Source organism: Alosa pseudoharengus, unplaced genomic scaffold (genome assembly GCF_046254945.1).
Source record: "Alosa pseudoharengus isolate Yale_2024_CS ecotype anadromous, Long Island Sound unplaced genomic scaffold, YU_APseudo_1.1 YU_APseudo_1.1_scf_22, whole genome shotgun sequence".
Classification (NCBI taxonomy): domain Eukaryota; kingdom Metazoa; phylum Chordata; class Actinopteri; order Clupeiformes; family Clupeidae; genus Alosa; species Alosa pseudoharengus.
In genome coordinates this window covers 31,402,653-31,430,630 of record NW_027468680.1, presented here as the reverse complement: position 1 = coordinate 31,430,630, position 27,978 = coordinate 31,402,653, and the positions used below count along the sequence as shown (strand labels likewise).

General features: G+C 47.5%; 1 protein-coding gene across 4 annotated transcripts; it reads left to right on the top strand.

Annotated features, from left to right (window-relative positions):
• Positions 1 to 18: 18 nt before the first annotated feature.
• Positions 19 to 27,499, top strand: cep170ba (centrosomal protein 170Ba). Of its 4 annotated transcripts, none has more exons than XM_076299723.1 (19): positions 19 to 220; positions 1,547 to 1,679; positions 4,408 to 4,497; positions 7,210 to 7,290; positions 7,890 to 7,946; positions 8,630 to 8,768; positions 13,600 to 13,683; positions 15,157 to 15,699; positions 16,002 to 16,963; positions 17,988 to 18,170; positions 18,846 to 18,975; positions 19,301 to 21,049; positions 22,065 to 22,317; positions 23,209 to 23,338; positions 23,726 to 23,860; positions 24,159 to 24,247; positions 24,934 to 25,024; positions 25,138 to 25,189; positions 25,672 to 27,499. In XM_076299723.1, the coding sequence occupies exons 2-19, from the start codon at positions 1,575 to 1,577 to the stop codon at positions 25,908 to 25,910; spliced, it is 5,112 nt and encodes a 1,703-aa protein (XP_076155838.1). In that variant the 5' UTR covers positions 19 to 220; positions 1,547 to 1,574; the 3' UTR covers positions 25,911 to 27,499. The 4 variants fall into 4 exon arrangements, with proteins under 4 accessions (XP_076155838.1, XP_076155839.1, XP_076155837.1 ...); XM_076299724.1 differs by having other exon boundaries at positions 13,600 to 13,689; positions 22,170 to 22,317; XM_076299722.1 differs by having other exon boundaries at positions 13,600 to 13,689.
• Positions 27,500 to 27,978: the final 479 nt, after the last annotated feature.

Genomic DNA, 27,978 nt, shown 5'->3' with positions numbered 1-27,978 from the left:
TCCGCTCCACTTTGGAAGTCAAAGCCAGTTTAACAGAGGGTGTGTTCTGCATTCACCTGGACAAGCGACGTTTGGATTTCCTTTTTCTCGTTGTTTGTCAAACAAATGCGTAACTTTTATACAAGACAAGGAAAGAGATACAGCGTTACAAGGCAAAACTGATCAGATTGCTGGGATCAAAACTGGCTGTCACTTTCAGCGAAAGGAATCTGGATTCAAGGTAGCTAACTGCTAACTTATATGGTTGTCAAATGAAATGGAATGGGCTGGGAATGTCAGAAGAAGGAAGCTTGTCTCACAGTTGGAAGTTCCTGTATTGTATTCGTGTCTGGTCTTACCATGAGCGGGGGAATGTTCAGGGCATATTGTAAAAGTTATCTAGGTTAACAAATGCATTTGCCAGTCGATATAAAATAGCTAAAATAACTTACTTTGTGAGATGACCCAGCTAGCTTATAACGAAATTGTTGCTTGCTAGTTGGCTAGTTTAGCTAACTTGCTAACGTGTTGATAAATTCCATGCTCCGCTTCCAGACAGTTAACGACACGCTGAGAGACGTCCTACGTATGTCACTACATTGCTCTCACAGTCATAGAAACATTGTTCTCCCCTCTGAAGTTAACGTAATTTTTTGGGGGTGACAGTTTATGTCGATAGGTGTTTTAACTTCAACTAGTCTGAGTTGACCAGTGAAAGTGGAGTACTGTAGGCTACTGTTGTGCGTACTTCGGATGTTACTTTTGAAAGAATCCCTTCGGCTTGCACAGCTGTTTGGCTGTCATGATACCAGCACATCATTTATCAGTCTACAATTAATATCTAGGTCAGAAAATGTCTCTCTTTCTCTGTAATGTAGCCGTGCCCACTCACCATCATCAATTTTGTAATTTCATATTTTCATGTCATGGGTAATTTCTTTAGGCCACCAACTAACGTTACCGAATGACAATGTCTCCTCTGTATTTACCCCAAATATGGTCGATATGACTAGTAGACAGTATATGACTAGTCACTACTTGCGCCACATTGTAGTTGAAGTCACGTGTTAAATCTGTTGTTTACTGTGGATTAAGTCTCCAAGTGGATAACACTGCATTCAGATTTGTGTGTGTGCAGCCTGCGATTCAATCAGTGAAATTGCGGGTGCTTGCAGTGTGCAGCGTCCAAAGGGCTGATTAGATGCTGTTGTTTTTATACGACCAGCTGCTGGGTCTGCCACAAGCTGTCTAAACAAACAAGGCAGCTCCAGTTTCATCGCTGCCCATACTTCAGATAAATTCACTTTTGATTTTAAAAACAGACACAAGATAAGAGAGAAATGCAACAAGCACAGACACAGATTTGGTCTTCTCTACACTGTATGTTATTTGCGTATCACATCAGGGTAAGTACTTATGAACAGTGGCCAGTAAAGTGCACTCTTTAGCTGGCGAAGACCTTGCTTTTCTGTTTGGTGAATACTTTTTATTAAAATATATGAAGTTAATCATTCTGGAAAAAATGACAGCAGTGAAAGTGGAATATTGTGGTGTCTGTTTTCCCAAGGATGTTGCTGGAGCTGTGAACAGCAAAGATGAGTGTGACATCATGGTTCCTGGTGAGCAGCTCAGGGACACGGCACCGGTTACCGCGGGAGATGATCTTCGTGGGCCGGGATGACTGCGAGCTCATGCTGCAGGTGAGGGTCCTAAAGCCAGTGGCACTACATGGTCATCCTGGCAGCTGCCTGTCCAGAGATGAAGCCTTTCCCCACAACTTGTGCGATTGCCTCTTGGCTAGTACTACTCTTCCACATGGGTGTGGAGCTCTGGCAAACTGAATGAGATGCCACTCTGTGTTGGTATGATAAAGACAGGGTGGGGTTTGTGTCTGTGTGTCTCTTAGTGAGTTTGATTCTCAAGTAGCCCACTTGACTTGTGGCTTGGACGACTGAAGCCTTTCCTGATCTAATTGTGTGTGTGTGTCTGTGTCTGTGTGTGTGTCTGTGTGTGTGTGTGTGTGTGTGTGTGTGTGTGTGTGTGTGTGTGTGTGTGTGTGTGTGTGTGTGTGTGTGTTACTTTACTGTTCTGTTGAAGCCTATTGTATGTCAGTGTTTTTTCTGATCTTGGCTTAGGTCAAGTGTGTATGTGTGTGCGTGTGCATGTGTGTGTGTATGTGGGTACACAATTCTTGAGTGCCTCTACATTGCCTGCAGGGAGACTTCCCTTTTGGCAGCATCTCAAAACGCAACCACTGCATTCCGTCCAGTGCACAGTATCTCTCACCATTTGCTGGCAGGCCGAGACTCCTGCTTCTGGAATGTTCCTTGCCTGCACGCTCCTCTACATCTCCTCTTCCTCTCCTCCATCCCTTTCTGTCGGCCCCTGGAAAACACAGCACCACCATGAAGCAGATCCCTCCTCTTGAAATTGTTTATATGGTTTCCTCGGCCTGTGGTTTTGCTCTGAATGCCCTGCCCTACCACAATGGTTAGCCAGCAGAATTTGAAAGTTCCTCTCGTGCACATTCAAGGGAACAGAGGGGCTGGCTGGCTGGCTGTCCGCAGCTTCAATGCCTCGCCCATTTAGTGTGATGAGTGGCTTATAATTTCTGTCTGCCTCTTTAAAAAGCATTACTCTTTCTTTTCTTTGCTTCTCCTCCTCCCTGATTGGTTCATAGAGTTGTTGTCTATGGCTGAGTGTGCTGTTCCTCTCAGTGTTGATACAAGGAGGAACGGGAGTTTTGGTGTGAACTGGCAACAATGCCTCTGGCGCGGAATCTCAGTCTGAACCACAGTTTAGATGCCAGCTGTTGTGCATGCTCATCGTAGTCGTTAAAAAACTCTGCATCGTGTGTGTGGGTGTGGGTGTGTGTGTGTGGGTGGTTAGGCGGGATCATGTTTTGTCTTCCTCACGCTTGTGGTGAAGATAACATCGTGCTGGCCTGCTAGTGAAAGGTCCCCCTTGAGGAAGTGAGTAGTAAATAGGCCAGGCCTCGTCCTCCTCATCAGCCGTGTTTTCTCTGCACACAGTGGCCACAGGGTCTCCTATCAGCCATCTCACTGATAAGAGCTTCAGCAGCTCCCTATGCTCAAAAGATACAATGTGTGTTTAGAGTGGCCAGAAAATCTCAAACAAACAAACGCTTCTCTGAAAGTGTGTGGTCTATTTGTGACCAACTAAAAAATAGAAATGTTCATAGATTCACAATAGTTCAATAATAAATGGCTATCTGGATTGTGCAGTGTGTGGTCTTGCATTCTAGCAAGGGCAGCTGAGAGGGTGAGAGCGGTGTGAGTGAAAAAGAGCATGCTCTGTAGCTCTGAACTCCCCTAGTTTGGCCCTTAATCTGCTGAAGCATTTCAATCTGCTCCGAGACCACAGAGTGTTCAAGTCCACTGAGCTCAACGACCCAGGCCTCCTTAGTGCTCTGTGTGTAACAAACTGGAACGCAATGTGCATGCCTCCCAACCTCTCTCTCCCTCTTCCTCCCAATCACCCTCTCTCTCTCTCTTCTCTTCTCTGTTCTTTTCTGTTCTTTCTTTCTTTTTTTCTTTCTCACCTGCCTTATCTCTCTCTTTTTACCTCTTTTTCTGTCTTCCTGTCTTTTCACACCTCTTCATGATATCTCTATACCCTTCCATTGTTTCTCCAGCACATTTCTTTTTCTGTGTTTGTGTTGCTTTCTCTCTCTGTCTCTCCATCCCTTCCTCTCTATCTCCTTCTTTCTCTCTCTGTCTCTCCCTTCCTCTCTCTCTCCCTCTTGGCTGGAGAATTGACCCAGTGTTGTGGACACAATTTGACAGAGCCATGAAATGGCCTCGCTAATGGGCCCTAACGAGGCCCCTGCAAACAAGCTCGGCTGTCCAGGGCTTCGCCTTTGAAGTCCTGCTGCAAGCGTAGAGGGAGGAGAAGTAGGGAGGCGATGTTGAAGATGAAGGAGGAGGAGGAGGAGGAGAGGGAGGAGACCTTGAGTGGATAATAATGACATAAGAGGAAAGGCCAACTTTGCCGTGTGTTTCGATTATGTTGATTCCAGTGTCATTACTCAATGCAAATGGATGAGGTTTCATATGGGACGTTCAGTAATGATATGGCTCTCTAGTCAAATGTGGTTTGAAAAAGTGCCTATTACTGTATTCCATAAGAAACATGCCTGATCTGTCTCTTTAACCAACAGTAAAATGTCTCTCTGTGTTCACTGTACATACAGTACGCTGGGAATGTTTTATGCCAGCCACTACATTTAGTTATGTGCTATGACACTTTCATATACTCAGCACATAATGCAGGTTCATTTCCTGCTACTAGCACAGATGTTTGTATCAACTGTAACTGACATCGTTGTACCTCATTTCTCTTTCTCTCCTTCTCTTTCTCTCTCTCTCCCTCCCTCTCTCTCTCTCTCTCTCTCAATCCCTCTCACAGTCCCGCAGTGTGGACAAACAGCACGCTGTCATTAACTATGACCCTGCCACGGATGAGCACCTGGTGAAGGACCTGGGAAGCCTTAATGGGGTGAGTTAAACAGGCACCTCTAGCCATGGGGGTCTGCCTCGCATCGCTTCTAATGCCTTTCTTTGGCAGCGGATGTCCAGCTCCACAGGTGCTGGGCTCTGGTGTTTATACCCTTTCTTTGGTGTGGGATGTTCAGCCACAACCAGGTATCTGTTGTGTGATTATGGCCACCTATGTTGTAATATCTTTTACTGATCAGCTACTGAAGCTCCAGATTCAGGTCGGAGGCAGAGATTTGCTAACAGGCTCTCAAAAAGTCACCCAAAGTGAGCCTTTTCTGGTGACATTAGCCACACACCCGTTTTTGCGGAGCTCGAGGTCAGAACTGAGTACCTGCAACAAAAAAAAAGAAAAGAAAAATTAAAGCACAGCTGCAGAAAAGGAGGTGTGTCCACGTTAGCCCAGTTCACTGCCCATTCCCCTTGAGAGTAGTGCACTAAAAGCAGATAGCTTGCCCCATAGTAGCACCTCTGTAATGTACAAGGTGAATGAGTGGGTGTCACTCACACAACAGATGGCCAAGCTGGTCTTGAGCTGCCCAAATCCCGTGTTTGGGACAGAACATGTTTGTTTGCTCAATCTTTGTGTGAGGGTGCGGTCAGTTAGAGTCCTGATAATGCGCGAGTAGGTAGCAGGTCCCTGTCCCCACTCTGGAGCCTAACTCCAGCGAGGGCCCCTCAGCACAAAAGAGCTGTTTGTCAGCGCCACTCTGGCTTGGTTGGGCAGAGGCAGAGAGCAGTGCATTCTTCTGCTGCTTTGATCCCATTCTATTTGCTGCACTCTTTCTCCCTCCCCCTTGCTCTCTCTCGCTCTCTTCCTCTCTTTCGCTATTTCCCTCTATCCGTCTGTCCCTCTCTTTCTCTCCCTCTCAACTGTGTCTGTTTCCCTGTTACTCTTTGTTTATTCTGTCATCTGTGTGAACATCTCTCTCCCATATTCTCCTTCCCCCCATCTCTCATTCTGTATCCTCAACCTTTCTCTCAATCTCTCTCCCTCTTCTTCTCCTCCCCCCTCTTTCTCTCTGAGTTTCTCTGCACCTGCTAAATCATGCTCTCTTCAGGGAACTGTCGCTCCAGTAGTTTCTGTCCTAACAGCTCGTCTCAGTTTCAATATTGAGTGTTTCTTTTGACAATAAACTTCAGTGCTCCCAAAGCACTCAGCGCTGACAAGAGGCTAATAGTTAAACTTACAAGCTGCAGCACAACCAGTTCCCCTTGTCCAGTTCCCCTCCCAAGTAAAACCCTATCTAACCCTGATGGCCTAATGTTCTAATGCTTTGCTTTGTTTAGTGCAATCCCAGTCACCCTCAGCTTTCTTAAATAACCAGAACAGCGCATGATGGCTGGGCGGTTCCATTTCAATAGTACTCTTCATAGAACAAGCGGCTTACACATTTCATTCATCAGGAACACACATCTCTCATTGATACCTAACTATAAACCTTGGCTTGAAAATCAAGCATATTTGTGGTTTCTTTAGTTACAGTTGGAACTGGTCCAACAGCCTACCTCACAGTCTGCTTTGTGCATTGTGTTTGCCTTTGTTTTTGCTGTAGGTGAAATCCATATGTATAGCCGTGTCTGTAGATTTGGAAGTTGACTATTCTAGGAATGTAGAGCTGAAATGATGACCCTGAGAGGAGGAGTTTTTGTTTTGTTTGTTGGATAATTGTGCTTTCTTGTTCCTGGCAGATAGGATTCTTCAGGTGTCTCAGTTAGGTCACAGTCCTCACAAAGAAACACAATACAATGGATATTGTACTGATGATGTCAGACTTGCACACTGTAGGAATTCCCCTTCTCCTCAAATGTCAACATACTGGCTACCCATTTACATGTAGCCCTAAGGGCTACCCCTAGATAGATAGGGGTATTAATCCCGAGGGAAAGTTTACAATTTGTCTAAAATCGATGGAAAGGGTCATGCTCATACCCGCGACAACATTACATGCAATACTAGCCATTCCTGAAGCCATTATTTTAAGGTACAAGAACACCATTGTGTTGTTTTGATAGTTACCTCATCTGAAAAACAAATGGGTTTAAATAAGTAGATGTAATGTATGGGAATGCACTGCCTATGAAGGTGCATGCACACATATCAGTAATCTGTGAAAATCGTTCAGTGAAAGTGAAGTGCAAAATAAATGTGATGTTCTGTGCTGGTGTGCCCCTATAGTAAATATTGTTTCACTACTTCCTACCTCCACTATTTCACTTCCATCATGCCCCAGTCATTTAGCCTTTTTACCCTCCATATGTCCCTTCACTGGCCCTCTCCCTGAGCTTAGACACCCTCATTGCATAACCTTTGCAATCTTATTACAGTCTTACGGTGGTTCGGGCTTAACTTTCAGTGGGGGTAACAGGCCTGGCACACCTCACAGGGGGACCTGGGAGCCTCCACTGGCTGCAGCATGCAAAATAACAACCAGCCAGGCAAGCTGGTGGGGAGGAACAAGTAGAGTTGGAAAAGAATGGACATTTGTGTAGAAGTCTTGGAAGTTTTGCTCATTTGCTCATTAAGACATTCCCAAAATAGTCAACAATACATAGTTAAACCCCCCCAAAAATACAGACTTGATCTACAAAACTACAAAAAGTAGCATCCTTAGGCTTTAGGGAGATAGATTAAAAACAGGCTTGGATTGTTTGTGTGTTCTATGGGTGTCTTGATTGGTTTGTGTTTGTGTTGTCTTGTGTCTCCTCCTAGACGTTTGTCAACGACCTCCGAATCCCAGACCAAACCTACATCACGCTCAAGCTCTCCGACATCATCCGATTTGGATATGATATCTTTTCAAGCACATCTTCTCATTTTAATTTGGTTGTTTTTTTTTCACTTTTTGAAATCAGGAAGTATATGTAGTGCAGTGTAGTCAGGTGGTTCAGATTAAACCTTTTTGTGCACTAGAAAACCTTTTGTGTTTCTTCACCCGGAAAAATTAAGCACACCCAAATTCCAACTTGGATCACTGGCAGCAAAGCCGCTTTCATGTTTGTGAGTCGGTGAATGCTCACTATGTTCTGTAAGGAATACCAGTCATGATCTAAACATTCAAGACTGTGTGTTTCCATATACCTTTGTAAGTTATACAACACATCCGATTAGGGTCACACACATAGCCTAACATTCGAAGAATGTGATTGTGTTGTGCTAGTTACACCAAAGACATGATTTCCAAGGAACCACACATGTTATAGAATAGTTTATAGAAAGCCTCTTTTAACTATCTTAAATGTTTGTGTGGAATTCCTTTAAGGGGCCACTAGCTGTAGGTCATTGTAAGCTGATGGTCAAGTTTTCTCAAGTGTATTGTTCCAAGGCCAGGTCTTGTGTGTAATTGTGTTTGGCGTCAGTGCTGGTGTTAAGGTCCTTAGCAGTGCCCACATGCTCACGTGTACATCCTGGAGAGGAGCCAGCACAAGGTACCAGAGGAGGCTCTCAAGGTAATGCTGCTGCTGTATGTGTGTGTGTGTGTGTGTGTGTGTGTGTGTGTGTGTGTGTGTGTGTGTGTGTGTGTGTGTGTGTGTGTGTGTGTGTGTGTGTGTGTGTGTGTGTGTGTGTGTGTGTGTGTGTGTGTGTGTGTGTGTGTGTGTGTGTGTGTGTGTGTGTGTGTGTGTGTGTGTGTCTTGTTAATGTCTGTTTTATTTGTGTGATTGTGCTTAAGAAGGTGGAAGTTAATGTGTTCATGGGTTAACGTTACGTGTGTGTGTGTGTGTTGTGTGTGTGTGTTGTATGGCTCTCTGTTCTGTGTTTATGTATGGCGGGCTGTTTATGCAGTTATGTATGTATGAGGGGCATTGTCTTCTTCTCAGCCTTGAGTGCTTCATGAATGGCAATACTGTATTATAAAAGCCATTCATTTGAGCGTGGGTCAGTTGATGCCCCTCTGAATGTGTGAAATGATGGGTCTTTGGGGTGCATACAACTGATGTGTGTGTGTGTGTGTGTGTGTGTGTGTGTGTGTGTGTGTGTGTGTGTGTGTGTGTGTGTGTGTGTGTGTGTGTGTGTGTGTGTGTGTGTGTGTGTGTGTGTGTGTGTGTGTGTGTGTGTGTGTGTGTGTGTGTGTGTGTGTGTGTGTGTGTGTGTGTGTGTGTGTGTGTGTGTGTGTGTGTGTGTACAACACCAGCATGAGAAGTACACCAGCCAGCTGCAGATCGGTGTTAAGACGTCAGAGTCCAAGAGACGGGAGCACGCGGAGGAGAAGAGCAGAGCCACGGTGTCTCCCAGCTCTAAGCAGGACAAGAGTGACCGCAAGGCCACGCCAGGTAACTGCAGAGCTACACACTTGTCAGCTTACAACCCCCCACCTCCCCCATCCTCCAGCACAAATGGTGTAAACGGTAAACCCCTACACTTTCAAACTAAGCTTCAGGGTAACAAGAGACCCTTGGCTATCTGGGTCTTTGTTGTGGGGTTTGTGTGCTGCTGTATTGAGATGTTTTGTCCAGTACAGAAGGCCGGTCCTTATTTGGCTTATATCTCTCCCACCCAACTCCACGCCCATGTGTTTGGGGGAAAAGGAAGTGTGTTGCTCTCCGCTTATTTGAATTCTGCCCTGACCATGTTCCTGCATGCACATGAGATGTGCTGATAATGTAAATGAACAAATAGCCTCTCTCTCTCTCTCTCTCTCTCTCTCTCTCTGCCTGTCTTCCACTCCCTCTTTCTTTCTCTCTTTCTCTCTCTCTCTCTCTCGGCCTGTCTTCCACTCTCTCCCATGTTGTACTCACTCATCCCTGCTCTCTGTTCAACTATAAGGCATCAGAGACGCTGTGCAGGGTTTTGATGGGGTTTTGGTGTTGGTGTGCTCAGCTCAGGATAGAATGATTGGGAATGAGGGATGCTGGGAGATTTTGGCAGGCTGCATGTTCAGCTCTCCCGCCAACCACCCAGGCCTTTGCCAGGGACAAGCCACTGTGTCTCAGCAGGTGCCTGTGATTTCACTGGTACATGTGCCCTTCCTGGATTTAGAATGCTGTGTGTGTGTGTGTGTGTGTAAGCATGTGCGTGCGTGCAGGTAATCCAAGGGGGTTGGACTCCCCAACCCCCCCCCCCCCCCCTTTTTTTGCATGGTGTTTGTCTGAAGTTATTTCTCAGAATGCCGTTGGGACACACACATTTGCTTGTGTGTGTGTGTGTGTGTGTGTGTATGTGTGTGTGTTTGTGGTTTGTTTATTTTCTGGGTAATCCAAATGTTTTTTTTTTCCATTATTATTTGGTTTTATGTTAAGCATTATGCCCATGCCAGTATGTGGTCTCTACTGTAGTTCCACAGTTACTCAGGTGGTTCTTCCTGGAATGCTTTAAGCCACTACACTGTTTACCAAGCAGTTTGTCAGAAAGTGAAGGATTGCCAGTAAAGCACACCCTCTGTCGGGGCACTAGGGGATCTTCACTGGCCCAGACAGAGCCAGTGACTGTGTGGCGCTCAAATTCATGGTGCCTCCAAGATTTAAAGCATCTCATAGATCCTGAGCCCGAGTCATGCGGGATTGAAAGGCTCTGGCTGGCTGTGAATGCCTCTCATTCATGTGTCAGCTAGCATCTGGGAAAGCCTCTCCCTGCCCTTCCTTTCCCAGAGACACTGGTGCTTTCTGCCCTTAATGGATTGGAACCATTTTTTTCCATTGGCCACAGTTAAACAAGCCTCTGTAGTTCACACACACACACACACACACACACACACACACACACACACACACACACACACACGCACACGTTCCTTAATGAGACCCAAGGCTATGTTTACATATTACATGATTCTCTAAAATTAAATCAGAAAATGTGAAACTAGCAATCTGTCTTGGCAGTTTCACACAAATGGGGAAATATGAGTAGCCATTACATAAAGGTCCACACTTAACTTTACATTTAGTGTGCAGAGTTACTATGTAATTGGTTGATCAGTGTTCAATTCAGTTCAATTTTATTTATGTAGTAACACATGAATGTCTCAAGGCAGTTTACAGAACCCAACTTGAACTTGAGCTTGATCAGTGTGTACATTGTACATTAGTTGTTGTGTACTTCTAGGATTAGTTTTAATTAAGTGTAATGGAATGTATATTTTACAAAATACTCACTGTATTAAGAACATTGTAATGTACTATTAAGATATCAAAATATCAAATATACAGTAGAACTGAGTCTTCCCTGTCTCTGTCCCTGTTCTCTGTGATAAATGCCCTTCTGGGTTTTACCCTGTTTGCCCCGTGGCAGGCATCTCGTCTCATTAGCATCTCGCTAACTCAGCACAGCTCAGCGCAGAGCAGTGCTGTCCAGTGCTGTCCGGTGCAGCGCTTTAATGAAGACCTTTATCCAGTCTGATCACAGCAGAGGGATTAGCCTCTGCTCCTTGCCTTCAGTAAGGCGCTCTGGAGAAGGAGTCTCCGCAGCGGGACTTCTCCTCCTCCACCACCACCTCCTCCTCCACCCCACTAACAAGTAGGAGATCAACCCCCCAATCATGTGCAGATCAGCACATCCCTCCTTGCTCCTCCTCCTTGACCCATCATCAAGCCCAGTCAGGTGTTTCCTCCAAGTATGTCCTTGAAGAAGATCATGTGCTTGGTTGGTTAGTTAAGATTGGCATGGGTCCGCAAGCCCAGACTGTGGGCTCATGTTTGCAGTGTTTTAGCAGCAGGGGATGTTTCCGAGTTGCCATGTCAGATGGGGGGCTGTTTTACTCTGAGGAGCCATTGGCTACTTCATGCTCCCTCATCATGGCCTCTGATATGAGCTGTGCACCATTGGCACCATTCACTGGAGACAAGAACTGCCAATTACCAATTTCAAAAATCAATGAGACTAGTTGAAAACATGATGGGTGGACGAGACCTCACTGTCTCCAGTGTATGAGCTTATGTGGTGCTTGTGAAAGAGGCCCTATGCAGGGAAGCTACTTTGGTGGTTCAGTCTCAGAGCACTCAGGGTTCAGTCTCTCTCTCTCTCTCTCTCTCTTTCTCTCTCTCTCTCTCTCTCTCTCTCTCTCTCTCTCTCTCTCTCTCTCTACTCTCAGTCCCACTGGTGGTCTCTGTGTCTCTATATATCTATTTATGTTTCACTCCTACAGACTTTCCCTCTTCCTCTTTGACTCATTCACCCATGGTCTCCACCTCTCTTCCTCTCTCTGACTCCTATTTTTCCCATGTTCTCACTCTTTCTCCGTCTATCCCTCTATCCTTGTTTGGGTTGCACTCTACACTTGAGACATTCCCTCCCTCCACTCATGTATGTGTTGCCTCTCTCTCTCTCTTTCCGATGTGAGCGGGGTGTTGTCATGTCCCACCCACTGTGACTATGGCACTCATTCTTTCCAGTTGCAGGCCAGAGATGCCCTACATACAGCTAGGTCTACACCAAACCCTAGCAGAGCTCTGAATAGCAACATTACATTAGCTGCTAGCCATCCATGGACAGCCTTGCAGACAACTACACTCAGCACTGCTGGTTACATTTCATTAGCTCCCAGTCGTCCAGGGACAGCCTGCTTATAGCACTGTGTTCCTACAGCAGTACAGCACTGTGCAAGACACCGTGTCTATCTGAAACAGTCCCTCTGTTGTCTTGACAGAGGGGGAAAGCAAACAGAAGATAATGGGATGATAAGCAGAAAGAAGTCAAAAGAGAGTTTAGGATATGTGTCAGTGACAGATCTTTGGAGACATGAAAGTTGGATGTTTATTATTACCATATTTGGTTTTGTTTTAGATAGTAATGGAGTGAGTAATCTTTTTAGACTGTGTATGTGTGTGTGTGTGTCCTGCATTCTTTGCCCCTCTCTTCTTTTGTTGATTCCACTCTGGGTTACTGCGGTAACAGGCTAGAGTTCTAATTCTCTGACTTTGCTCAACTGCTCGGCTGATCAAGAATGTGCCGCTTCAGCACCCTCTGTCTCTTTCACACACACACAGACCATCCCCCTATCTTTTTTTGCATTTAGACAACAAGTAGACGGATTAACAGGCAGAGAGCCAACCCAGCTGTTTGACGTCATGAGAGAGAGGCGATAGGCTCGCTTTGGGCCTCATGATCAGTAGGGAAGCTGATGACGACCATCTCTTATTCACACAAACCCACATTTACACAAAAACTCTGCCTCCTCTCTCTCTCTCTCTCTCTCTCTCTCTCTCTATCTGTCACTCACTCCCTCTATCTCCCTCTTGCGCTCTGACTCTATCTGAATATGGCTCTCTCTGGCTCTCAGTCTGTCTCCATCACGCCATGCACAGCCACAACTGTGTCACTGTTTAATTGATTTTTTTGTATTCCGTCACCTCCAGTGAAAAGACAGGATTAGGATTAGGAGCTGTGTTGGCTCTCTGCAGGGGGATTACACCCAGTGCATGTGTGTGTGTGTGTGTGTGTGAGAGAGAGAGAGTGAAAGAAAGAGAGTGTGCGTGAGTGGGTGCGTGCGTGCGTGCGTGCGTGTGTGCGTGTGTGCGCGCGCGTGTGTGTGTGTGTGTGTGTGTGTGTGTGCGCAGCTCAGCAGGCGGATTAAGCCGTGTGTCTGCTGGGTGTCTGGTGTGGGGGCTCATGTCCTCTTGTCGTCTTGTTGCTGCTCTCTGATGCTTTCAGTCTGAAGGGTTTTACACGGCAGGCCACTCTAATCCACACTACAAAAGACATGCTGCCTCATCGGCTGGGGTGGCCGCATGGGCATTTCACATAGAATTTATCAGAATAAAAAATATGAATGCTGAAAATGATGTATGATAACTTTTATCTTTTGTTATGATGTCATCAAATTATATATGAAATGTAAACATGAATGGAATGGACAAATGGTCTGACTTGGAGTGATTATGGTCAGCACAGGACACAGTGGCGTACATGTCCAGTCCTACAGAAGCTAGACGGTAGACTTTTATGTGATGCTGTCAGACAAGCCTGTTGTGGTCAAGTCAAAGCATTGTCATGTGATTGACACAACAAACATAGGGCAGGGCACCATTTACTGACTAACTTGTCTTTGTTATTGTGTGTGTGTGTGTGTGTGTGTGTGTGTGTGTGTTTGTGTGTGTTTGTGTGTGTGTGTGTGTGTGTGTGTGTGTGTGTGTGTGTGTGTGTGTGTGTGTGTGTGTGTGGTCTCTTCAGATGCCCCTGTGTCCAGACCCACTCCTCTGTATGGGCAGCCTTCGTGGTGGGGAGATGATGACGAGGAGCACCTGGACCAGTCCGGTAAAGGTCTACAGACACACTGTCACACAGTAACAAACACACACACACGCACAAACAGAGAGAGAAACGAGAGCGATAAAGTCATACAGAGATGGATGATCAGAGGCAGACAGCAGCCTCACAGGTCTGAAATCACATACCTGCTTGAAGGAAATTGCACGTACACACACACACACACACACACGCACACACATATGCACACACACAAAGACACATGCTCGCTGTCTATTGCACTTGATCCCTATAACATGTGTGCACCCTCAAGCACAAACCCTAAACACACACTAACTCAACCCCCCGGTCACATCATGCATCTATTAAGTCACCATCTGTACTGGGTTTCCCAACCCTTAGCCTTTGTGCCCTTATTTAGCAATACCAGCTCATCTCTCTCTTAGTCCAGTTCAGTTGGTGAGGGGATGTTAAACCTAATGCATGGAATTAAAGTAAAATTGATGACAATCTCATGTTGTCAATACACACACACAGACCCCCCCCCCCCCCCACACACACACACACACACACACACACACACACACACACACACACAAACATACCACATACACACATACAGTACACATACACACCCATAATCCTGTTTGTCTGACGAATCCATTTGATCTGTGTGATGCTTGAGTGTATGAGCGGTTTGATGTAGACTGGGTTAGTTGTTTTGACAGAACTGAACTCAGAAGAGCGGAAGCCTTGTCACACATTCATGTGTATTTCATACAGTGTATTCCAACACACATTTATCTTCCTTATTCACACACACATATCCACACAAACAAGCTCTCACACACACAGCACACACCGTTACACACACTCAAACACACACACAAGCACATACACCCACATACACACCGAGTCTCTTTCCAGACTCTAAGGGATTATTCCAACAGTGTTGGGTTATTGCAGGATAGTTTCTCAGAGCCGTGTGTGTATGGAGCGGTCCAGCTGGCACGGGTGGATGGGCTGAAGCATGACTGAGTTCTGTTTAGTCAAAGCCACTGGGAGTCGTTCTGTTGGGTTCTGTTTGTCTCCGTCTTCAAAAACAAAAGCAGGAGGAGCTGCACTCTGTTGGCACTTTCGCCAGCACGGCCGCCCATCACATATGCTGTTGTGTATACACTGCATCAGTTCCCTGCTGTCATTTGCTGTTTCTATTTGTATATGTTTTGTGTGTGTGTGTGTGTGTGTGTGTGTGTGTGTGTGTGTGGTTTGTTTGTATGGTTGTGCATGTGGGTGTTGTAAATTCTTACCCTGCTTGCCTGCTCACAATGAGACCAGATCAGGCTCAGTGGTGGCTAAATATAACTGCGATAAGGTTCTGTGCAGTGCTGAACTCTCACCTGCTTGGCCCCCGAGGATCCTGATCTGTCTGTCCCGTCTCTTCGGTGTGCCTTGGCTCTCGCACAGATCACATCGCCGATCACAGATGCCGATTAATCTGTAAATCTCTACCCTACACAGCCGACTCCAAGGAGCCGGGGGTCAATGGCTGCCACGGCGACGACCCGTCCAAGCCTGTCTACTCGTACCGACGGGAGCCCAGCTACTTCGAGATCCCCACTAAGGAGATCCAGCAGCCGGCCGGCCGACCCAAGACGTCCGAGCCGCCGCAGCCACTGCAGCTCCAGGAAATCCCCACCAAGGACACGGACGCCCAGGTCCCGAGCCTGCCGATCCCCATCCCGGCGACGCAACCTGAGACGCCTCCCGTGGTGCAGAGCCACGCGTCCTTCACCATCGAGTTTGACGACTGCGAGCCGGGCAAGATCATGATCAAGGACCACGTGACCAAGTTCTCCTTTCGGCAGCGCCGGCGAGAGTCGGCCGGTGGAGGGGAGCCGGCAGCATCAGCCGCCGCCACGCCCCTGGAGGAGATGTCGGCAGAGAGCAAGGTCGCTGATTGGCTGGTACAAAGCGACGTCGGCATGATGAGGAGGAAGTCGCGCACAGATGATCTGTACAGCACCAAGAGTGACCTGCCCATTAACAACAAGACACTCAACGGTGAGAGAACGCCTGTGTGTGTGTGTGTGTGTGTGTGTGTGTGTGTGTGTGTGTGTGTGTGTCTGACTGGTGACCAACTGGTGCCCCATTGGTTAGCGCTGGGATTGTGAGGAGGGATTTGGAAGGCTTGAGATTACCTTCACCTGATTTCTTAAGCCTTAAGCAGAGGCCAACGTAAACGTTGTCACAAAACTTGAGTAAACATAGGTAGCATGATTTATGCATGGAGATTTTGTTTATTGTTGTATTTATTTGTAACTATTTGCTTGTTTTTAATGGTGTTTATTCTCTCTTGTTGACAGATCACCAGCATGAAGATGGGACTCAGAGTGATTCTGAGGATCCTGTTGTAAAGGAGAAACAACGTCTGCACTCTCAGTCACCAGCCTCTACCCAGAGGTCTCCACAACCCCGGCAGCACTCACCCTCTGACCTCTCCACCGCACGCTCTTTCACCCCTCCTTCTATCGAGCCCCCGCTCACCTCCTCCACCCCCGCTCTGTCCTCTCCGCCCCAGAGCCAAGCCCGGGGCGACCCCCAGCAGGCCTTCGTCATCGAGTTCTTTGACGACAGCAACGCGCGCAAGAAGCGCTCGCATTCCTTCAGCAACAACATGGGCCCAGGCGAGGCCAACGTTGTGCTGAAGAGCCGCCTGGAGAAGAGGAAGAGCGCCGCCCTGTTGGGTGAGAGAGGCACTGCAGCGCAGGGCTCCACTCCACCAACGCAGCAGTTCACCGTCCCGCTCAAGGGCTCGTCGTCTTCAGGGGGCTTCTACAGGGCCGGCTCCCTGCGGCGGGAGAAGACGGACGTGCGTCTCGGCTCCTCCTCCAACTTCTCCTCGCGCTCGGCCTCGTCGCGGCCCTTCGGCAGCGTGGGCCGACGCTCCAAGCTGGCGCAGGACTTTGCCAACGAGTTCCTCCGCCAGTCCCGTCCTCCGTCAGCCACCGCTGCCCCTGCCCCTTCCTCATCCTCCTCCTCCTCCTCACCCTCAGCATCCACCGCCACCTCCGCTGCCTCCACACAAGCCCAGCTCCAGCGGAGCACGCCAGCCTCCCGCCCCAGCCACCACGCCTCAGGCCCCAAGCAGTCCTCTGTGCCTATGAAAGGGCCCCTGATGTCCCTGAAGGGGTCGGACCCAGACCCCAAGGCCCCCAGAGCCTTCAGGAACGAGGAGGAGGACAGCCTCAGTGACGCTGGTACCTACACCATAGAGGGCGACATCCAGGACAAGGAGGTCGAGGAAGCCCGTAACAGGATCGATAAGGTAAATAAAGCCCTTAATTTGAGGGGGATCACAATACATACAAACAAACAAACATATCTGAATGGAGTTTGGATGAATTTTAAAGTAATTGAATCCATTTTTTGATAAAGTTCAAGTGAACTTAACTTGACTAGCTGAAGTTAATTGGTACACACACTGTGACAATATACACACTGAGAACTCAACTGGACTTATGTGTGCATAAGGTACACATAAACAAAGGTTCTTCTTCTGAACAAGGCAAATGAAAGCCTCCTCCTGAGTAGTGTCCAGGATTAAAAAGGGACAGTTGTCCATTGTTGACCGATCATCTGTCCTAGCTGCTACATCCTCAGCCTGCTCAGTGAAGTGCTGTATTCAGCTAGTTCATTAGCAGCATGGAGGGAGACTGACTCTCTCAGCAGACTAGTGCTGTTTCTGGAGGCATCATATCGGGGATCACCGCTAATCTCCAGAGAAACTGAGCTCTCTCCTGCAGCACGAGGCATGGCATGGCTGCACTTTGTTTGGGTTGATCTATTCAAATACTGTTCCACAGCCACTCCCTACTCACTGCAGACAGAAAGCAGTCTGTTGGAATCCACACTTTTGCAATTGGCTTAACATTGACTGATTTTAGATTAGCAGATTTCAGATTTGCAGGGGATACAAGATAATAGGCATTATCCCAACGGATTCCTAACCAAAAAACTGTTTTTGAATTGAAAGTTCATTCCCTTCCTAAAGGTTTATTTTCCAGTTTAGCTAAGTACCATAGCTTACTCTTGGGGAGCAGGTTGAGTCTGGCCCTGGCCGCACCTTCTGCTGTCTTTGTTCTGCACTCTAGCTCTCTCCCTTCTCTCCTCTTCTCTCTCAGGTTTCTCACGCTCTCTCTCCTCTCTCCTCTCCTCTCTCGGGTTTCTCAGTCTGTCTCTCCTCTCTCCTCTCCTCTCTTGGCTCTCTCCCCTCCCCTCTCCTCTCCTCTCCCCTCCTCTCCTCTCTGCTTCTCTCTGTCGCTCTCTCATGCCTGCTTTGTTCCTGACAGGTGTTTGGTGTTGTGGAGAGTCCTGACTCCAGCACCCAGCCCAGCCCCGAGGCCTTTAGGCCCGAGCTCTCGGGCAGGAGACGCAGCAGCAGGGAGGCCCAGTCTAGCAGCCTCTCTCATAGTGAGGGTAGTTCTTCTGCCCCTGCCCAGGGCAATTACTCAGCAGGCTTTAGCCAGTCGCAGGTAAAACTTTACTAAACAAAAACAACAACAAAAGCTCCTCTGGGCTCTCCTCTCAACCATTTGTCCCACACTCTGATCCATTTCATTGGTCGATCTTCCCAGTCAATCCAATCACTTAGCCAATCAGTGGGTCAGCCTACCATCCTCCTAGGTGGAAGCTCCATCCTGCAATCTTTGCCAGTGGTTCTTCTGTCTGTGATGATTCTTCTTCATCCCTCATCCCGTTGTTTGGTTCCTCTGGTGATTTGGTGTTTATGCGTGAGGTTGCGTGTTCTCTCTCTGGTGATGGCTTCTGTGCTGGATATGGGACTTGCCTTGTGAGATGGGGCTTTTTTCTGCTGTTCAAATGTGTGTTACAGTAACTGCAAGAATGTTAACCTTTACAAATTAATTCATTGAAATCATATTCATTAGTATTATTGGGTCATTGTTTTGGCCTTGTGTTAAGATTTGTTCCATCATGTATTAACAATCATGGAACCTCAAACATTTGCAAAAGCAGTATTTCACAAATCGTTAAGGACCCACCAGAAAGGGTGAAAAATGAGTCCCCGTTTTAGAAACAAATCTCCTATCCACCCACAGACAGAAGTGCAGTTGCGCAAGAAGACCAACTCCCCTCCCCCTGTCCTAACCCATGTGGCCGTCCACTAATGTCCACCCGCTCCTCCACAGAGCCAGTCGGAGTCCTCCGGGGGACCCAGGTGGGTGTCCAGGTGGGCCAGTCTGGCTGACAGCTACTCCGACTCCAACCCAGTGACGGGCCTCTTCGACATCCCGGCTCAGATGGACCTTTCAGGCTCTGGTGAGACGTTGGGAAAATTTCACTCCAAATATCTAAGACCCATTCTACCTGCTCAAAAATTATATTGTTTTGAGTAATACAAATACCAACCATTTGTTGTTGTAGCAAACATTTTTAGCAAACATTTCGTAAAGCTGACTGTTGCATATTGGTTTATATGCAACCAAATACACAATGTCATTGTTTTTCATGCAGTGGTGAGGTGGGTTTTCTAATGAATTTTTCTTTTAGCATCACACTTTGATAGTCATAATTGTCCCAACTTATGATACCGTACAAATAAATAATGTGAATCCAATAGCTAGCATCTGTCCATGTGTCCCAGGTGAAGCGCGGATCATCCACCAGGCCATGCTGAACAAGAGCTTTGAGCCCTCAGAGTCCGAGGGCACGCGCTCACGCCGCGTCCTTCCCCAGGTGCCGTTGCAGGAGAAGGCAGAGGCCAGCCCGCCCAGCATCCACATCCAGCCAGACCCCTACGGCACCTACGATGTCAAAGGTCGGAGGTCAAAAAGCCCCCGTCAGAAGGAAGACGTCCAGCGCCTGCACGTGCAGGACGACCTGGACCCGGACAGCTTGAGCGACGCCAGCAAGTCAGACGACAGCTCCGTGGTTGAGCAGGGCAGGAGGTCCAGTTCAGGGAGGTCCGGTGGCAAGAGTTGGTCCCGGAACCGGACCGACACCTTGGACGTGTCCGCCAAGTCCACGTCCTACTGCGTGAGCTCCGAGGACAGCCTTTCCAAGCCCGAGTGGGACCAGGACGAGCGGCCCAAGTTCTCCAGCGCCACCATGACCAGGCACAGGCCCACCAGTGCCAGCGGCTCCACCACCTCTCCGCCCAACCTGGACGGCCAGGAGCGAGCCGGCAGCGCCAGCCGGAGCGAGGGTGGCACTTCCCCGTCGTTCTCCAGGCAGGAGAGCTACACCAAGAGCCAGGCCGGCAATGATGGTCAGCAGAAGCGACTGCCCAACATCTCCAACAGCCAGGACTTCTCAAAGGACCGCAGCGCCTCTGCTGGCATTGGCACCCAGGACACTCACTCGTACCTGAAGCAGACCGAGGATGTCCTTGCTGCTCTGGAAGCCAAGCTGCAGGTTCAGAGCTATGGTCAGCCGCTGCCCGCTAGCGCCTCAGCTGGTGTAGAGGACTCGCTATCCGGAGAGTCGGACGTGGACACGTCCAGCACAGTTAGCCAGCGGAGCAGCAAGAACTCCAGAGAGTCGGTCTCCGGGACCGGAAAGAAGTCCTCTTCCTCTACAGCCACAGGTAGTGTCCACAAGACCAGGTCATCTGTCAATCTGATGGACCAGGACGGCAGCCGACCGAGCCCGGCCCGCACTCGTCTCTACGAGAAGCGGCAGGTGAGTACGGCTGACTCCTTGTCCTCCTCTGGTCGTCCCCGGACCAGCCTGCGGCAAAGCGTCAGCAAACACGGCTCCGTGGACTTCAGCGACGACAACCTGCTCTCTGGCTGCCTGGGAGTGGGCACGCGACACTGGTCCGACTCCATGACCTCTGACCAGGAGTCTGGCTCGCGGACGTCCTTCATGCGCAAGAAGAGCGCGGCCCCCCTGCAGAGGGAGGAGCCCACCAAGACGAGCCGGACCGGAGGAGGCGGTGCTGTGGCCCAGGCTCTGGGCCGCTCCAACTCCCTGTCGGCGCCTCGGCCCACTCGGGCCTCCATGCTCCGCCGGGCCCGCCTCGGAGACGCCTCCGACAACGAGGGCCCCGAGACGGAGCGCACCTGGCAGAGCGCCAACGAGTCCGCAGCACCGGTGGGCACGCGTGCGCCGCCCCAGGAGGTCAAGCAGCAGCGGCCGCTCTCACGGCTGGACCTCCTGGCGCTGCCACGCAAGCGCACCAGCTCCTTCACCACGCCCAGCGACACCGAGGCCTCGGCCCCCCCGCGCACCGGCTTCTCCAACCGCAGCTCCGAGTCCACCACGTCCGTGCGCAAGGCCTCCGTGGCCGCCGACCCCAACAGCGTGGCCAGGAAGGCCGCCGTGCAAGCGGCCCACAAGCCCATCATCCGCGGACGCTCCAGCAGCGCCAAGTACGCCAGCAGCACAGCCAGTGAGTACGAGCCACACCGCTTCCTGTTTCAGCTCTCTGTCTGACCATCTTACCCAATTACAATATTTTTGTATATGTAACTGTACATTTGTGTTGTGCTCAACGTTCCATGGTATTCATTTTAAAGTGAGATATGTATACCTTATCAGTGAGATTTTATGCAAATAGTTTGGTTGGTTGGTGTCAATAGAAAGGAATGTAAGCCTGCGGGATATGAGCCTGAGGCCTGAATGAGTTGGTTTAAATGACAATTGGGGTCAGGTGGCTGACCTGGTTTCCATTGGGGTTTATTTTTTCCCCTCCATTGTCTTTAACTATCACACAACCTCTTTGGAGTGTGTAGTGATTGTGTGAGTGTGTGTTTGATGACAACAGTGTCCTTCCATGCCTGTTGGTATGTATGACTCAGAATTAGGGTTGATAACTAAACCCAAGCTAACATAAAGACCTCTCAGTCCTTTTCAAATCTCTTTTGGAGATGGAGATAAGACAAGTAAATAGAGGTCTTTGGTTAGCTCATGATTAGTATCCTCTAGTCTAACCTAATGATTAATCTCATTCTACTCTTACTGGGCTATCATTCTGACCATGTTTATCTGTGACATTCTTTGAAGTGCATTTACTTTGGATTGCAGACGTTTGGCAAAAATGTTTCCAAAGGCCTGCCAAAGTGTTTGTCAGTTTGGGAATTTGAAAAGGTCAAGATTATAGAATTAAAGAAAATAAATGAACCCTTTTCCAATCTGACAAGGCACTTGTGCAGTCTCTGATAACTGGTATTAGGTCAGAGTGTGGGACTTGGTGGTCTGGGGAATAGATTTCCTTTCATTGTTTCTCCCTCTCTCTTCCTCTTCTCCCTTCTTTCTTGACCTCCCTGTCTTTTTCCCTTTTTCCTCTCCAAACTCCAAACCTGCCTTCCTTCATTAACCCGGGTGCTTCCAACAACAACACCTCCTCCTTCAAACCTCCCCCCCCCCCCCCTCGCCTCCTTGCCTGCCCGGGGTGCCGCCGCTAGGCTCCCGGAGGCGCCAGAAGGGCTCCGACTATACCTCCACGTCTGAGGAGGAGTACGACTCCAACCACAGCACGCCTAAACACAAACGCTCCCACCACACCTCAGGGTCGTCAGCCTCGGGGACGCCCCGCGGTCAGACCCCCGTGCTGGCCCGCGCCGGCCTGCGTGTGCGCAGCCGGGAATCGGGGGAGGAGAGCCACGGAGAGGGAGACGCCTTCCAGAACTGGAGCTCGCACAGCGCAGAGATCGCCAGGTACGGTGGAGCTACAGTAGCATCTGCAGTCTGGTTTTGTTGCCAATAGCAAGAGCTCATAAATGGTATTGCATGTGTGTATGTGTTTGTTTAATACAGTAACAGTTGTTAGTCATGTTCATCCTTAATTTGGACTTAAAGGATGCACAGTGAAGACAATGCTAGGTGGGTTTCTAGTATGTCACAGGCCTTGAATGAGTTTTTATTTTTTGTTGTAGAGTTAAATTGTTTCACAGTTCTCAGCCATATTTACCATTAATTTTAATTTTTGTTTTGTGAAATCAGATACAAAAACTAACATTAGCATTAGCCAAGCGATAGATAGATAATTATATTTTACAAAAGCATTGCACAACAGTAAGAACATAGGAGGATATCCTGAATGAAATACTTCCTTAATTGAAGGCTGTGTATTTGTAGTGGCCAGCATCCTTAAGTACTCACTTGTAAGTACACAGAGGTGCAGAAAGCTTCCTCACAGTTTCCACCAGCGCTACGCTCAGCTGTGAGAGAAAGAGGAAGTCCCTATAAGCCATATGATGGCACATTTTGTAAAAGTGAAGTAAAACTCACTTAAAATGCCCGTCATGCAGAACATACTTCTCTGCCTTTGAAGAGCTTTGGGCTATTTTGGCTCAGGTAACCTTGTTATAACTGTTTGTGGTGTTTAAGGAAGGGAAGTGTAACCTTCTTTGAAGATGGTAATGGCTGTGACATTTATTGGGTGCTTTCTCCTTTCTGATATTCAAGCAGAATATTTTGAATGTCAAATGCATTCATTCATTATTAATTTTCTGTTCATTAATAGTTTTTTTTCTTCTTCTCAAAAGCGTACTTGGGCCTTGTAAATTCTCCTCGTCAGTGAGTGACATTTCTCCATGATTCCTGCAGGCTTAGTCAGGACCTGGCGAAGGATCTTGCCATCTTGGCGCGGGAAATCCATGACGTGGCAGGAGATGCAACGGAACAGCCGCAGGCGGACGCAGCCGGACCGATCTCCACCGTGCCAGTGCGAGAGGAGGTATGTTATTTACCCCACCGTCCACACCTCCCATGTCACACCTACAAGTCAGATGCTGGATCTTTATGCTTGGTAGCATGATAATAACTCTGAGACATGTTTACTCACAGTAAGGAAAAGACATACAGTGTTAATGCTCTTAGAAATTGTATGACTGAAATACAGCATTGTACTGCTACAGGCAGTTCTAAGTACATACTGTGTGTGTGCGTGTGTGTGTGTGTGTCTCTGTCTCTGAGTCACAAATGAATATTGTCATGGCCTTCAATATTCCTCCGGAAACCTCCCGGCTCACTTAAAATAAAGTCCTCAGCTGAAGCTGTATGATTGTTTGTTTATTGACATTTAATATAGTGTGTGTGTGTGTGTGTGTGTTGTTCCCCACAGCTACGGCATAACATTCCAGAGGCCAGCTTGAACTTCCAGAAGAGTCAGTCTGCCTCAGGCTTGGCCAGACACCCCGATCAGGTCCTCTACAGCCAAGAGATGACCTCCAAACATCGGGGCAGAGCCGAAGATGAGGTTGGGATGTTTTGTTCTTATTCTGCCTCCACCTGGGGTGGTTTAGTGACTAACCTGGATATGTGAACTTAGGGTAAAAGAAGAGTCCTATGGCTTTGTTTTGCTAGAATGAAGCCATAGTGTTCTACCATTTGGAGCTTTATCAGTATCAGTAGCTTACCCAGGTTTGCACTAATCCACATACTTGGATTAGACCCCTGATCTTTTCAATTTCCCATGAAGTAGCTTACCGGTAGTTTTCAACTTAGTAAAAATGTGTTCTTTTTGCTATTGTGGCTTATTCACCCCTCTTCTTTAGGTGGCTGGAGAAGATCTGCAGCTGAATCCTGTGTCTCAGGTCTCTCTGGCTATACGGGAAAACACTGAACAGCTGACCGAAAAACTGAAGTGAGTCGCTGTTGCTGTAGTTGTGCTTACCTTGAGACGAATGTTTGGACATGTTAGTGAAAAAAACCAGTCAGTGTTCAGAAGGGCTGACACCTGGCTGTTTCACTTCTGATTTCCAAGGGGCCTAACCAGCTGAGAAATTAAACTTAAAGTGGCTTTTGGCTCTTACTAGAACTTTTCAGCAAACATATCTTTCTTGTAAATGGATGTTTTAAATGCAGAAATACACCTTAGTGTTGTTTACCATTGATGGCATCAGCGCAGCCCTTCATAGCTCTATCTGAATATCCCAGTCTGCTTCACAGCACTCAGTTGATATTTGTAATCAAATGCTGCAAGCCCTGCTAGAAACATTTATTGTCCAAGTTCTGTGTTTGGACTGTTTAGCCTTTATTAGGCAGGCCAATGAGGAGAAGACAGGAAATTAGTGGGACAGAGAGATGGGGAGAAGGTTTGAGAAACGACCTGAGGTCAGACTTGAATCTTGGTCCCCGTGGGCAGTAAGCCTGTTTATGGTTGCTGAATGGCGGTGCTTCCACTGCTGAAATGTGTTTCCTTAAGAAGTGTTCTAAATGTTTTCTAAGAATGTATGCTGTGACCTGATGCTGTGAAACAAATTATATATATATATATATATATATATATATATTATATATATTATATATATATATATTTCTTCTTTTCAGGGTCCTGTTTCAGAACAAAGCAGACGTTTGGGAGGAAATTGAGGCAATCAATTCAGACAATGATATTCCTACTCACAAAACAGGCAACAAGGTATATTTTATGAATTTTTATATAGTAATTAAGACATTTTAGACACTTTTAGAAGTAATTATTTCACATACAAATGTTGTCCTCTCCATAACTTTGTTACATTTCCATCTCAGGAAATTGCAGCTATTCTAAAAGAGCTGAGAAGAGTGCAGAGACAACTGGAAGGTCAGTGCATCATCAAGGTCCCTTCTTCTGACTGATGTTAATGGATTCGTGAGGCTATCGTAGACATCTGTGTTTGTCCTCTCTCTCCTGCGTTGCCCCATTCTAATCAAGTTCACTATGGTGACAGACAATTTCATGTAACAGTATAAATTATGTTCAAACTAAATTGTTGCAAGCAAGCAATCAGGCAGACTGATGATTTTTCACATTTTGTTTTTCTTTGAGTGCTTGCTTGTTTGAGCTAGGTAAATATGACAGCCGGAAATTATATTTTAAATCTGGTCACAGGACATACTGATGTACAAGTAATATTGAAGCCTTTCTTTATTTTTTCTATGTATTGGATTATTCTCTTCCTCTAAGAAATGACAGAGTAGTGGAATATATGTTGTGAGTAATGTAGTGTGTGTGTGTGCGTGTGTGAGAGAGAATTGTTATTATTTATTCCATTCATCAGTATATCTCCCCTTTCTCCTTCCCAGTCATTAACAACATCATCGAGCCGGATGGCAAGGCTGAGCTGAGCCGTGTGTCCTCCAGCAGCACGCCCTCTCTGATGGGGCTGAGGGGGGACAGGCCGCTCCTCAGAGACAGGAGGCCCACCACCTCCCCACGGGCCAGCGGAGCAGGAGCAGGTGGAGGTGGTGGTGGGCCCCCACCTGCCAGACCTGGCAGCAGGAAGTCCGGGGCCGCCTCAGACGGAGAGAGCTTTGTGGTGTGAGGAGGAGGAGGAGGTCTCCTCGCCATGCACTCTCACTGCGACTGCTGCTGCACTGATGGGAGAGAGAGAGAACGAGTGAGTGAATGAAAGAGAGAGAGAGAGTGAATGAGTGAGAGATGAGAGTTAAGTTAGTGCTCTGACAGTAGTCGGGAGACATATTTGCACTTTGTCCATGTTGTACCAGACTGACTGTTTTGCAGCACAAAAAGGCTTGTTTAGAGAGCCCACACTTGTTCTCTTCATGTCATTTGGCATTTTATTTTGTGTGTATGGGGAGGGGTGTGTATGTGTGTGTGTGTGTGTGTGTGTGTGTAACCATGCCACAGTGGAGCACTTTGTATTTGGTGACATGGACGCTCCAGTGCCATGAAGTACCTCAGATGAATTTGTCACTTTGACATATTGAAATATTTCACAGTTTACTTTACTTTTTTGTGTATATATTTTTGTAGAGCTATACAGGTCTTGATCTGGGGTTAATAAATGGTTTCCTTGTTGGGTTGAATCACGTGTAGGTGTAATACCTACAAACAAAGTTATTAGTGAAGTTTCTCTTTTATTTTGCTTTGGAAGTCAGTGGAAGTGAATGGCTTAAAGTTATTCCATTCCTCAGAATAAATGAATTTGTCCCAAGTTATTCTGTCCACAACACAGCAATGGGAGCATATTAGTGAGACTATAGAAATTGTATGTAAGTTCATGAATGAGTCTATGTCTCTGAGAGCCGAAAGCTATATATAATTATATTGAGGAGATGGGAGGCAGGTCAACATGCACTTTGTCTGTTTGAAGTTGTAAATAACTAAAGAATGGTATGTGCACTGATGGTATGTGCCTGTCAGGCTTCGTGTGCACCAGAACTGAGCATCTATGCGGAGAGGGTGGCCGTTGCTTGTGCTTGTGCTTGTGCTTGTGTGTTATAAGGGGGTGGTTTGCTATGGAGGGAATGGGATGGTTGTGCTTTGGCCTAGTTTTTCTGATTCCTCGCCCAACCTTTGTGATTGGCTAGTTTTGCTGATGTGACCTTATTTAGGGTGTGGAGGTGCACTGAGGCTGGGCCCACAGCAGTGTTCTCCACACACAGCCCAAGGGCTCCTCCTCAGGACCAAACTCTCTACTTATCACAGTAGTTTGGGGTCAGAGAGGTTCAGCATTGGATCTGCCTGGCTCTTGTATTGGACTTCTTGTATTGTTGAGACTTTGACCGGACCTTAAGAAGAAATGGCCAGCACTCTCTTCACACTTCAGAAATCCTTTCCAATCAGAATGATCTTGAGAGCTGAGAATCTGCATTTAAATACTACAGATGAAGCCAAAAGCACCTCTGTGAAACATGAGGGTCTGGGTGTCTCAGGTGCCTGTCATGTACAAATTGCTGCTGATTTTTTATGATTGACAATCCTTTGCGTGTAGCTGATTACTTAATGAGGTAATTACTTAATAGGCTTGTCTACACCAAGCAGTATGCACTAATGGTGCTGTGTCAATCTTCTCAGCTGTGTAAATCATGTGAATGCTGTCAGTGCACATATAACCGCACACACTTATTTACTCACTCATTCTCACAGACACACACACACACACACACACACACACACACACAAATAAAACACATTTAGTTCTTGTGATGAACTCAATTTGTCAAGGCACAGGTATGGTTTAGTATAAATGGCTGAAGCTTCAGACACAAGGGCTCCTGGGTGACTATGGCCACCAGAGCTTCTCTGCTGTGGTGAGCCCAGTTGCCTTCAGAGGTGCTTCAGAGGTGCTTTATATCTCTTTGACTGGGAGCTCCTGCATCTTGCGGTACACCTGACCATAGGGTCCATGTCTTCACACCTGTGTTGTTTACATGAAAAATATCATATGCGTCACTTGCACAGAGTTGTGTTCCAGAGTTGTGTGTTGTGGTTTATGCAGATGCCATGGTTACTGTATTCCCAGACAGGCCCTGACTTCCTGCCTGCCTTGTTATGGTGTTAACCGCCACGGTCACAGTTGAGAAGTGATTATTTTATTTCCATTGTTAAAAAAGACACCAACTGACTGTACACAAGCCATAGGCTAA

Coding starts and splice junctions, on each gene's coding strand:
- cep170ba (XM_076299722.1), top strand. CDS start 1,575: ATGAGTGTGACATCATGGTTCCTGGTGAGCAGCTCAGGGACACGGCAC. Junction 16,964..17,987: donor CCCGTAACAGGATCGATAAG/GTAAATAAAGCC, acceptor TGTTCCTGACAG/GTGTTTGGTGTTGTGGAGAG. Junction 22,318..23,208: donor CACAGCGCAGAGATCGCCAG/GTACGGTGGAGC, acceptor TGATTCCTGCAG/GCTTAGTCAGGACCTGGCGA.